Raw genomic sequence first — 12,843 nt, 5'->3', positions numbered from 1 at the left:
AGATATCGGAAGTTAGAGCAACCCCAAGCCTCGGAGGAATGTTCGGTGTGCCTGCTGCCAGCTCCAGCCCCAGTCCCTCCGGCCGCAGGTGCCATGTCCGTTTTGGCAGGTTGTTCCCCTCCCCCAAGATACTATGTGAAAGCGCTACCTCGCCCCAATATGACATGTCTCAGATGGCACACAGCCACTCCCCGGCGGTCCTACTTGCCATGTCTGAGCTAGCACCTGCCCTCACCACAGCTACCTCAGCTCCCATGGCGCGCCCCTTCAGAGAGGTATGCTGCCATATTTACGCCGACAGAAAGCCGTCCCCCTCCCCTCACACATGCATCCCGAAGAGGCTCCTGGAAACCCACAAAAATACTTAGAAGCCTGCCTCCCCCCACCCCCCTCCTCTCACCCCTCGCATCCGCCTTGCAAATGGCCGAGTCAGGCAACGCTCGAGCTCGCCAGCAGTCCCGAGGACGGGCCAGAGCTGCCATTACACACAATTAATTGGGGCGGACGTGAAGCTCAGAGTGCTGTGAAAGGACCCCCGGGGCCCGGCCTCTGACAGCTTATCTTCACACAGCCACTGAGCGCAGCTGGCATTGTCAATGATGCATTAGCATCCAGGCCCATCCCAGGCCTTATCTGCTCTCTCAAGAAGGGCACCGAGCCATCTGCCCATGCACTGCCCTGCCATGCAGCCGAGCTCAAGGGCTGCAGGGTGGGCAGGAGAGATAAAGACGCGCAGTAGCTGCGGTGCTCAGAGAAACATCCCTATTCAAATTCAGGGCTACTATGCATGTATAGGTCTGCCTTGTGTCGGCGCGGACAGAATATATGAATCAAACAAACAAGCAACATCCTGCTTTCCTGTCCATGAACTAGTCAGGGCCGTGGGAGGAGAGAGGAAAATGTTTATTTCCCCAGCATCGAAAGGTTACATACCCAGGCAGGGTGATAGTTTGCACAGCACAGCAATCCTTGTACCCCACAGGAAACTGTGCCGATCTCATACATTGTGACCCAGCAGTAAATAATGACCGGCATAAAACAAGAGACAGCAAAAGGAACACCACCACATTTCCATATTGTGCCTGGAAGGCTAATGCCTGTCACTGTACAGCGTGCCAGGGACCATCTCACCTCAATTCCGGCGGCAAAAAGAAAGCAAGGATTGACAATGCCAATGTTGTTGGCTTTTTTATAATTAAAAGGTCTTCTCGAGCCCGAGTAACACACAGGGAAAGGTACCAGATCGACGTTAGTGTTTTAAACTTCCCGAACACACAGAACACTCACTGTCATGTTGTATACAATTAGCATTTGTGTATCACATTTCTGTCAGATGTATGGCCTCATAAGATACAGTGTAGGCAGTAGCAGCGGAATACCTCACCTCCAACCCAATATACACAGACAGAATAGAGAACAGGTATTTGGTACAAAACATTGTGCACTATCAGTGAAAGCTGCCCTCACATACACAAAATTGAGGCAGAAGTGGTGGGTATCCCATAAGGTACACATCATGCTTGTACACACCCTTGGCTTCAGTCCACAATGGGGGTTGAAGTCACCCCAGAAGAACCCGCCACTACCATGAAGTCAATCCGCTCACGGGTCCCATCAGACCTCTGCTCCACCATGCCTACTCCAGAGGCCTGCAGGCGATCTGTGCCATGCTCACACTCATTCTAAATGCCTATGCCTGCTTGGGAATGCCTACCTGTCCTCCCATTGCCGAAGAAACCCTCTGCGGACCCGTTCGCCAACTACAAACCGATCTCCCTTCTACCATTCCCAGCCACAGTCTTAGAGAAAATCATCAACAGACACCTCGCCGAACACCTCAAAACAACTCAGTCTGGTTTCAGAGCCAACCACAGTATGCATACTGTGCTCATGGCTACCACGGATGACATTCTCATGACTGGACAGAGGAGACATGCAGCCTTCATCCTCCTGGACCTCTTTGCAGTATTTGATACAGTCTCCCACCCCACCTCATCCTCACCCAACACCAACAACATCAAAATCTAAAGACACCCATTCCGATGTTCTGCCCCGTCCTGACTAGAAGGACCCAGTCAGTCAGCCTAGCATCATATACCTCGGTTGCCCGTGACCTCATTTGTGGATACATGATCCCTTTAGCCAGCATCTTTTGCTCTCATTATACCAATATTCTGTCCCACGCCGATGGCAGACAACTTATTCTCTCCCTCATGGACAAGACACTTAGGCCCTCATTACAACCCAGGCGGACGGTGCAAAAAGGGCGGTAAGACCAATCAATCAATCAATCAATCAGGGATTTATAAAGCGCGCTACTCACCCGTTAAGGTCTCAAGGCACCGGGGGGGGGGGGGGGGGGGGGGGAGAGAGCTACTGGTCGAAAAGCCAAGTCTTGAGGTGTTTCCTGAAAGATAGAAGGCCTTGGGTCCGGCGGAGGTGGAGTGCTAAAGGTAAAAAGGCAAAGCTGTGCAGAAGCATACCATCCCACGCTGGATTTTGCTCTGCATTAAGATCTGATACGCACTGGCAAAGAAGGAGGCTCCAGGAGAGCTGCACCCATTCCACCAGGGCCAAGTCTGCTACCACAGTGTTACTGTGCAGAGTCCCTGTCCTAGATATATGCCAGGCGGCTACGTGGGCATGTCTTCACACGTTCATGAAAGACTATTGTCTGAACAGTCAAGTCCGCAGAGAAGAGCATTTTGCCCACTTGGTCCTGTAGGACTTTCTAGTTTAACTCATTCACTGGCCCACCTCTAAAATAATACTGCTTCGGTATCTGTTCAAAAGCTGAGGAATCTGCGGCTAGAAAGCTCTATCAGAAGAACAAGCAACTTAAATTCAGTAATGCTCTTTCTTCTAGAGACTCTAGCCGCATATTCTTCACAAACTCTCCCATCCTCTCTGTTCTGCGACTATATTCTATCCGTTAAATAAGATCCCAAGCTTAGGGATCTGCACACTGGTCTGTCAGTTTGCTTTTGTGGCTCCAGGTCTGGGGGCAATATGAATAGTAATTGACAGTGTGCAGGAGTGACACCTTTATAGGCCTCGCATGTCACTTCTGGAGAAGAACAGTGCCACCTTCCGGCACGCAGAGGTACCATGTTAAAATTTCTGGATCCAGTCTAACGTTGGGGGAATATTCAAATAGCAAGGCATCTGTGAGTAGATAGAGGCTCTACGTGAAAGAGCATGACTGAAAGATTAGTAACTAGTTCTTTATGTACATAGTGCTTTGAAGAGGTTCATAACACAAGCCAGGAAATGGTGAATTTTGGCACCTAATTGTATTGTTCTCATTAGAGCAGATTATGTATTCCATTGCAGCATTTATAAAGCACTTACCACTCCACTCCTATATGGGGTTGCTTTCCTACATGCTACACTGTGCAGGGTGTGTGGTTGTATTTGTTTTGATCCTATGTGGAAAATGTTTTCATGTCATGTGTTTATGACCACCGAGGTGCAATTATCATGTTATGGGACAGAGCAAAGCAGTGTGTTGGATGATGACATATGAGAAACAGATGCACAGTTTTATGGTTTTCTGTATCCTGGTAGCTTTGAACTGCTCTGCAGGCCCCTTTATGATATTTCTTATGATTATAGTCTCCTTATCTGGTTAATGCACTGGGTTGTGCGATCTGCGATTTTGTGTATAGTTGTAGTCCAGAACAGTCATGGTTGGAGAGAGAGAGAGAAGTGGAAAGATTTGGGCATTGTTATTATCATCCCCATGCCTGTCATATTTTGGAACTTTGGTGATATACTATATTGAAGTCCTCCGAATTGTATAGAAGTGTGATACAGACCTCTTTGGTTATTCCATTCCAGAGTATTTGGTGAGGTCTGTGTTTCTTTGGCTGTACAGTACTAGTGATAGACAACCCTCACAGCAGATATGTCTATATATGTGCAAATGCAGTTCGATATTTGTTATAGTTTTGTGCCTACTGTAGCAATATATATTTAACCTCATTCAACAGGGAGCAACAATGGGGAAGGTTGAGAGCTGAAGCCCTTAAAAAGTGAAATAAAAAGTGTTGATGTTGTTAAGCGCACATAGTTAAAAATATGCGAACCAAAGCTGATTCTGAATGGTTTCACTAACATTTTTCTACTTAAAGCTTCATGACATATTTCAGAAATATTTCACTGGCAACACACGTTTATTAACTTTACCTACTAAGAAAAAAACTACACTGCAGGACATAAATATTCAATAAATACATATCAGTTATTTGTTCCAGTGAGAGGGACTGAATGAAGAATATAGAATATAGTACTTTTTAGGGTTGACTCACACATGACAATCGCCAAAGTATTTGATTAATTGACTAGTTCATTGGCCACAAAGTCGACATAATAAAGTATTTATCCGAATCGTGATGCGATTATGAAAGGTTCAGTGACAAAGCTATTGAAGTGAGAAGGGAGGGAAATGATAGATGAAAATAGGGGAACACACCATGGCTAGTGCATGATATTCCTACAATGAGAAATCTCGCTATGGGATCTGTACATCGGCTCACAACTTTTTGTGTGATGGTGTTGCGAACAACACCTTCGATGCTTAGTGCTCTTGGATCATCTTCATTTAAAAGTTGTTTACCACTTTTGATTCCCTCATCCAGCTGAGCTTCCAGCGGAAGATTGGCATCATGTACTGCAAGTCCGGCCAGAGCTCAGAGGAAGAGATGTACAACAACGAGCAGGCCGGGCCGGCCTTTGAGGAGTTCCTGCAACTATTGGGTGAAGAAGTGCGACTGAAGGGCTTTGACAAGTACCGGGCTCAGCTGGACAACAAAAGTAAGTAATGCTGTGGCCAGCCAAGGGGACAATCACTATATGGGGTCAAGAAAGCATTGTAAACCTGGTCCCAGTAAATACAGCAGGAGGGATACTTCACATGAGTAGTTACAGCAGAGAAAGGTAGTGTTTGGACCTCTTCCAGCTGAGGGAGACACTGTCCGCAGCAATTACACTGAAGGGAGATATTGTCTGCAATAATGATATCAGCAGAAAGTACTGTTTATAATAAGTACAACTGTTAGAGCTGTGGTCCTGGAACCATTCCCACAGTGACGTTGCTGAAATCATGCTTTAAACCATGCAAGCAAGCCAACAGCCATGGGTCTCGATTTCTGTGAACCCGGGGCGGGGGTGGTATTGGTCTCTGAAACCCCTGCATCTCCAGTTCCAGCTCATAAAAATGGAGGCGTTCTTTGGGTAATGCATCAGGACTGTCACTCTCGAGGTTAGTTACATCACAGAGTGGGTTACTGAGTTTGTGATAATATTTGTGATGTAATGTTTTGATGTACTGACAGCAGGCACTATTCCACACTTCTAGTCTGTTCGTGAAATAAGTGCAAAAATGCAACAGGGAAGAATTGTGGTAGAAATCAGACAATAGCGAAACATAGTCCACTGAAAGAAATAATTTCTCAGACACAACACCAGGTGAAAAAAACATTCACAATCAACAAAATCAGAACAGCAGAACCTAAAGAAAAACCCTGAACTCCGTGTACTAGCTGAACGTAGGGCTTGATCACAATCGGGCTGCAAAATGCAGGTCCAGTTAACGGGTGCACAGTTTGCACCCAATTCCAAGCCCCCCCCCACAGAATTGCCTATAACGTGAGAGTAGCGCAGGCTATTTGTCTTTCTGAGGTGCGTAAATGACACTTGTTGTGTACTCTATACTGGCTGTCCTCAACTCATCCATGAACTCTAGGCCTACTACCACGAAGCTCGCAGAATCCATTCTTAACCTGCCCCTCAGAGAGCATTACTCTGCTAATAGTTCACCATCTAACTACAGCCCTACCGCAGTACTTAGTACATAAGTGGTATGATTGTGCCCAACTATAGCTCTTCATCAAAATTCACTACATTTTATGTACACTGCAAACAGACTTCTGTTCCCCCCGGGAAAGAATAATATTGCTCTTCATCGGGTTTGGATACTTTTCCACTGTAAATAATTAAAAAAAATTTGCCCCCCTATGGAACAGTCGTATGTGAACCCTGGTATGTCAGAGGCATGCATCTGCTGCAAAAGTTTACATATTTTCAGTGCAACAGAAAAGTGAGTTAAACTATACACGTTCCTATAAAAGACAGGGCAGTCACCAACAGAGTTTCGCAACAATTTGTGGTTTTAAACATTTTGTTTTATTTGTAGGAAATACAAAAGTTCACAAAACAGGATGGTAATTCCAATTAAAGTCCACTTTAATGTCATGCTACGAGAGTAAACGTGTGAGTAAACACCCAAACCGTAACTTGTTTCTTTATTAACGATTCTCCATGCCTGCACCACTCCCATTTCCATGGTAGAGAAACCTACTGCTCCTCTTATGCACAACACAAGGGAAAAAGGTCATATTCTTACCTTTCACTTTCAGTTTCTCCACCGTCTTTAGTAGGTCCTCAACTCTCGATCTCAGAAGATGCAGTCCTTACTGACGTGCCACTTATTTTGTCGCAGGAAAGACTAGGCATGTCTTCACACTGTGCCAGGAATTCTTTTTAACTACCTTCAAAGCCTCAGATCCTTTGTAGTGTCTGGTGCAAGGTCTGGAAATTGTAGGATATTCTGCTCTTGACAGTGAAGTTTTCTCTTCTGTTTTATAGCTGACTACAGCCTTTCTTTACCCCTCAATTCTGTCTTCCGGAAGATCAGCTTCGAGCAACCAACTCCCTCTTCTCTTGTAGCTTTTAAACCTGGCATAAACCTGTAGCATTTGTTCACATATGGAGCATTCCTTTCTCTGTCAATACCCATTGTGTATCCAGTTAGCAGTGAACCGTCAACTGCTGCTACAAGTCCCAGCACCTTCATATGACATTGGCAGACATGTTTTCAGGATTTCAGATCTGCTGGCGAAGGCTCTGTCTACCTTGATGATTCCACAAAAATCCTATCTATCTCATCTGCTGTTCCACATGTATATGCTCCATCTCACATAAGTATCCTACACTCTTCCAACATAGCCCTCTCTGACAACACCCAGGTTCACCTCTGAACCCATGCACCACAAGTAGAAGTGATTTCAGGAACAGGTGGACTAAAAACCAATAAATTTCCAGGGCGAGATGGATTCAATATGCTATTCTACAAAACCTTTTGCAGAGTTCTCACCTCAGTTCTTACCAAAGCCATGATTAGTTATTCCCTAACTAGGCAAGTAGCTTACAATATGAAGTTCGTACATGCCTATCTCTTTATTAAAAGTAGATGCAAAACCCTTCACAGAGATGCTGGTGGCTGTATTAGAGCAGGTCCTCCTTTGTGGGATTGATCTGTATCAATACGACTTCATACTGGGGCAGGGTTGTAGTGACAACACTACAAAATCCTGCATGTAATAGAGAACATACATCGAACTTGGATGAACCCCGTAGTGATTTACTTTGACACTAAAAAAGCCTTTGATTGGGTTAGCTGACCCTTCATGTATGAACCACTCAAAGCTTTTGGCATCAGGCCTGGATTCCTGAGATGGGTGTTGTCCAGCAATAAGCAACCCACTGCTTTTGTCAGAGTTTATGAGTGCTGTTTGCGGCCCTTTAAAACTCAGAGACTGACTAGACAATGGTGTCCTCTGTCTTTACTCTTGTTTGCCCCTCTTCGGAGCAGATGTTAGAGAGATTTCTAGGAGATTACCTCATTAAAAGGGTCAAAACAGGAAGGGATGAATAGAACTATGTATGCAAATAATGTTCAGATGTTTGTAATAAATCGAATCGACTATAACTCCTTTGATGAAACTGCTGTAAGACTATGACAGAACATTCGTATTCCAGGTTAACCCACAGAAATCCCGAATACTCAACATTTCCATCACAAACAATCAGGTTCTGATCTTAGGAAACCAAATAGCATTCCACCCAGCTATGAATTCTATCCAAGTATTATATCATCCTCTGTAACAAGCGATTAGGAAGGAGTTACAGTCTTGGAACAGGCGCTAGAGGAGCACTCTATTGTCTTGGTAAACTGGTGGCAGTCAACATGACAACCATGAGCAGAAATTATTTTTCATTTTCAAACTTTGTCACTACTAATTACACTCGACCTTCAGAAAACTATACCATATTATATGGTCAGGAAAGAAAGCTACAATTGTAAAACAGATACTAACTCAATCACCGAAGGAAGAAGGATTGGTGTTACTACCAGGTGGCATAGCTGTGATTCCTAATAGAGAGTGAGAGAGAGAACAGAGTAAGAGAATGAGTGGTGCTTTACACATCAAACAATTGCGGGTACAAACATCTGAAAGATGGGGTGCTTCAGCAGTCAATATGGGCATCAGTACTGCACTTATCACCAGTCACTATTTCCACACTGGGTGTAGGGGATCAGGCTGCCAGTAAGCTGGGAAGTACTTGCTTTCCCTCATCTCTTAACATCCACACTAGATAAACCAGACTTTAGTCCTGCGATAGATGATAATACCTTCATTGGGTGAAATGCAAACATCAAGTGAGGATGTGAGCAATTTGATGATGATGGTACCAAACCCTTTGATACTATAAAGAAGGAACTGGGTTTAAATGTATCATACGAATATAGTTGCTATCAGGTATGTCACTTGCTCATTCATTAAACAGTCAAACCAACACTAACAGCCCCATTATAAAATCTGAAAAATGGGTAGTTCCAAACTATGGAGATAAAAATAAATGTCTCTGAAATATATAGTCTAGTATTAAACTCATCTAAAATCGAAAAGTCGCCTTGCCAGAGATGATGGGAAAGGAATCCGGAGAGACTACTCACAAAAGTTGAATGGGAGGAAATATTTATTAGGAAAGATTCCACAACTAAGAGCCCAGCGGGAAAGGAAGACATTATTAAAATTATGCTACACTGGTATATTACCCTGGTTGCCCTCCTTAAGTGGGATATATGTATGTAAATTAAATGACTGCTGGAGGGGATTTGGAGTCCTGGTACCATGGCGCACCTTCTCTGGCAAAGTCCAAGGCTTCATTCCTCCTGGTAGATAGTGATAGATGCAGTTGATAATATATTTGACACCCCAATCCTGAGATTCCCAGCATGTATTTTACTGGGTCTACACAACAGACAAACTTACACTCTGTTCTCTACATGGGAAGCAGGTAGCATTATCATTATGCACGGCCCAACAGTGTAGCACTGCACTATGAGAGAAAACCAGAGTTCTGGATGCAAAGGTTGGTCACAGCGGTTCCTGGAGTTACTGGGAATAGAAAAGATCACTTCCATGCTGAAGCATAAAGAGGGGAATTCTGAAACAGTTTGGGCACCATTGTTAGGGTTCTTGTCGACCGAGTTCAGGGAACTGGCATGCCTTCGAGTCTTAAGGTGTGTGAGAATTGTACCAATTGTGCTTGTTTCAAGTTTGTGGGGGGAAAGTGTGAAAGACAGAAAGTTTCCATTAGTCATGCAATCTACATCCACCTAGTCCGACATTTATTTTCTCTTCTATAATTTTAACCCAGCAACTCTGATTCCTGGGATGGTGTGGTTACACATGTTGTTTAGTGTTTAAGACCTATCTGTGGGTTGCTATCTCCTCCCTGGTCTATGGGTGTAGGCAAGTGAATGTGTAACTACCCCAATAGCTTTAATAATTCTGCTAAAACGATTTTTGAGGTAAGTATATTTGATCGTACAGTCCTACCTCCATTTCTCCTTTTCTTGTCTCCCTCTCCCTTTCCACTCTCACCACCACTCATCCTTTATCCTTGACACCTTCTCTTCCTCTCTTAACACTCCATTTCTCTGCTTGCAGCGGACTCTACTGGAACACACTCCCTTTACACAAGGTACCAGGAATATGAGATCATGTTCCATGTCTCCACATTGCTACCCTACACTGCCAACAACCGTCAGCAGGTGAGACCAGTGGTGACCACATGCCCTGTGGTGAGAAGCACTTGCCTCAGATGCAGGTCCTGGGGTGCTGCACAAACAGTTATCATGCTAGGAAAAGGTTGACATTGAGTCTGTGTTCGGAAAAAGAGGAAATCACAAGCGGTAGGGTTACAGGAATGATAATGTTGGTGTTGCCTTGAGGAGGGCTGTTTTAGTTGGGGGGAGTTATGCTGAATAACGTGGATTTGGTATGTCAAGGTGCTCATACAATGGCTTGAATGGCTCTGAGGGGGTCTGGCAATTGTAGTGAGGAGCTGGCCAAGGAAGTTCTGTGTTTATGGTGTGGGAGGTGTTGGTAAAGCAGTATTGTAAATGCATGAGCGTTGTTGGTATCATGATTAGGCTGTTGGGTTGGCAGCAGGAGTATTGGGTTGCTACATAAGGTCTTGTGTAGGTGAGAGATTTGGGGGTATTTGGGAAGCTGGTTTCTACACTATGGAGCGTTGTGTTGGCAAGATGTGTCTTGGCTTGACAGGTGATGTCATTGATAATGAGAGAGTCATTGGGTTTACAAAGCCTGGCTAGAGTTGAGGACTGGTGTGATGGTATTGCAAAAAGGTTTTTTGATTAAATGAGAAATCTTGAGGTGCTGAGGGCGGTCTTGAGTTGACAAGGCAAGTAGTGGGGCAACAAGGATGATCTTTGGTCGGTCAGTAAGGTTCCATAGGGATGAGAATAGTATTAATTTGCTATGTGAATCTTAGCATGCTAGTGGGACCTGCGATTGGTTGAAGGGGGGGGGGGGTCTATATTGGTTAAAGGTTTAGGCTTGGATAAAGGTATTCTGATTTTGTGACAAGTTGAGCTGAAAGCACAAAGATGACTGCCGCATTTTTTAGGCTTACTTTGGAAACTCATCTCTCCTCAGTTTAATGGATCTATGAACTGTAAAAGTGTATTGGTTTTGTGAGGGCGTGCTGTGCTTACTATTAGAGGGGAGTGAAATTTGTGTAATTTCCTTCTGATTAAATGTGTGAAATACAGCAAAAATTATGTGGAATTAGGCAAATTTTGAAACCAGCATTTAATGATATATTTTAGTGTGAAATGCATCCTTGCATCCATTTAGGATTTTAGGAATTATTTCATGCCAAAAAACGTAGCGCACAAATCATAAGTGGTGCAGACAGTAGCCACTGGCATTCCTTTGTTTATGTTGTTCCTGTGCTAACATTGTGCTATGAATATGGTGTAATTACACCACGTAGCGTGATGTTCTAATTTTAGGAATTTCACATAACAAGTGAAATGCGAAATATTAAGAAATTGTGCAAGATTACACTGGTGTAATGGAAATTTCACATAAGCCTAACATATTTATAGTTACGAAGTGGGCTAGTTAAGGAGGGGGGCAGGAATTAGTGAAGCAGTCATGATTTGGCGAAGAAAGGTTTTTTGGGAGAATAATTCATTATTTGGTCAGTAGGGGCCTTTGGTGGTAGTTTTGGATTGGCAAGAGTGATGGTTGGAGCAGAGGTTCTTTTGTTGGACAGGAGAACTTTGGATGGGGTGGTAAGTGGGTCTTCTGTAGAGATTTCAATAGTCTCAGGTGCTCTAATAGTTCTCCTTCTTCCTATTCTTCTCACCCGTGAGGACAGCTGCTAAGAAAGCGCCACATTGGCAACGACATTGTCACCATCGTCTTCCAGGAGCCAGGAGCTCTGCCCTTCACACCCAAGACTATCCGCTCACACTTCCAGCACGTCTTCATCATCGTGCGAGCTCGCCATCCCTGCACAGAGCATGCTTCATACAGGTGAGGAGGACTTTGGGTGGCCTGGAAGCCCTGGGAATGAGTCCGGGCACGCTTGAAAACTGACTAGAGACAGAGGTATGTTGATACTGTCTTCAGAGTAAGCAAGGAAAATAACATGACTAGTGAATGCACATTACACATAGTGTGATGTAATTCTAGGTGACTAATGAAACAGTAAATACACGGCATTTAAAGATGCATACACTGTTTTCTCTTGGTACTTTCTAATAGTTGTTAATTTATGCCCAGCTCAAAATGTCATTATTGGGAGAATGTTATTGTCCCCAAAAAAATTAAAGTTTGAATTAGCCTTGGAGGGATAGTGATGGATGCTCAGTATAGAAGATGAAGGCCTTCGCAGCTGGTGCACAACCAGCTGAACAGTCTTGCCAGAAAATGGAACCTGTGACCAGTAGGTTCACCTTGGGTCTCCACAACAGACACATAAACCCACTCGGGGTTCTTACCTAAATTCGAATCTGTGACCTTCAGATTAATGAAGATTGTTTCTGATCACGTGATAGGAAACTTGTGTTGATGGATTACAACTATAATAAATCCAGACAGTAAATAACATTGGCAGTCTGCTGGAGCTCTTTCTCGAAAAGATGTACTCCTGAAAACTGGTGGTTACGCAATCATAACACAAGAACTAAGGTGACTGGCTATTTCACAGCACGGTGCAACGATCATATTAATAACCTAGGTTATTTTGCTAGTATTGAAAGCGGAGACCTGTTGACAAAGATCTTTTCTGCGTACACATTGCCAGCAGATAGAACTGACCAATAGATACAGCTATTAAGATAGCACAGTGGACCTTAGCTTCAGGGGTCAAGATGGCGGTCGCACTCTGAGAGTGCTCTGGACCCCTCCGCCATCCGCCCCAAGAAGCGACTGTCACAGCACCTTAAAAACCACCCTGGGTGCTCCTACGGGCTCCGGAACTCTCAGGACCCCTCTGAGGCCGGCAACAACACGCTCCGAGCCGCGGGCGCCGAACGCGACCGGAGCAACAGAGACAAAGTCAAAATCAAGATGGCGGATCGGCCCACGGCGCCCTGCCAGACCCAGGGCTGAAGACAGGCTTGCCGACGCGGCCACCGCGAGCGGAGCCGGTACGTGTGACTCGGAGGGCGCTGGG

The 12,843-nt window shown here is 44.6% G+C and overlaps 1 protein-coding gene across 4 annotated transcripts in view; it reads left to right on the top strand.

Moving 5' to 3' along the window:
* Positions 1 to 12,843, top strand: part of SIPA1 (signal-induced proliferation-associated 1) — a 210,160-nt gene that overhangs the window by 133,618 nt on the left and 63,699 nt on the right. For all 4 annotated transcript variants that reach the window (XM_069207878.1, XM_069207880.1, XM_069207881.1 and 1 more), the window contains exons 5-7: positions 4,641 to 4,815; positions 9,801 to 9,904; positions 11,542 to 11,699. In XM_069207878.1, coding sequence (XP_069063979.1) covers positions 4,641 to 4,815; positions 9,801 to 9,904; positions 11,542 to 11,699 — 437 coding nt within the window. The remainder of the gene's footprint in view (positions 1 to 4,640; positions 4,816 to 9,800; positions 9,905 to 11,541; positions 11,700 to 12,843) is intronic.

This window comes from Pleurodeles waltl, chromosome 9 (genome assembly GCF_031143425.1).
Source record: "Pleurodeles waltl isolate 20211129_DDA chromosome 9, aPleWal1.hap1.20221129, whole genome shotgun sequence".
NCBI lineage: Eukaryota > Metazoa > Chordata > Amphibia > Caudata > Salamandridae > Pleurodeles > Pleurodeles waltl.
This window is presented reverse-complemented; position numbering and strand designations above follow the sequence as displayed.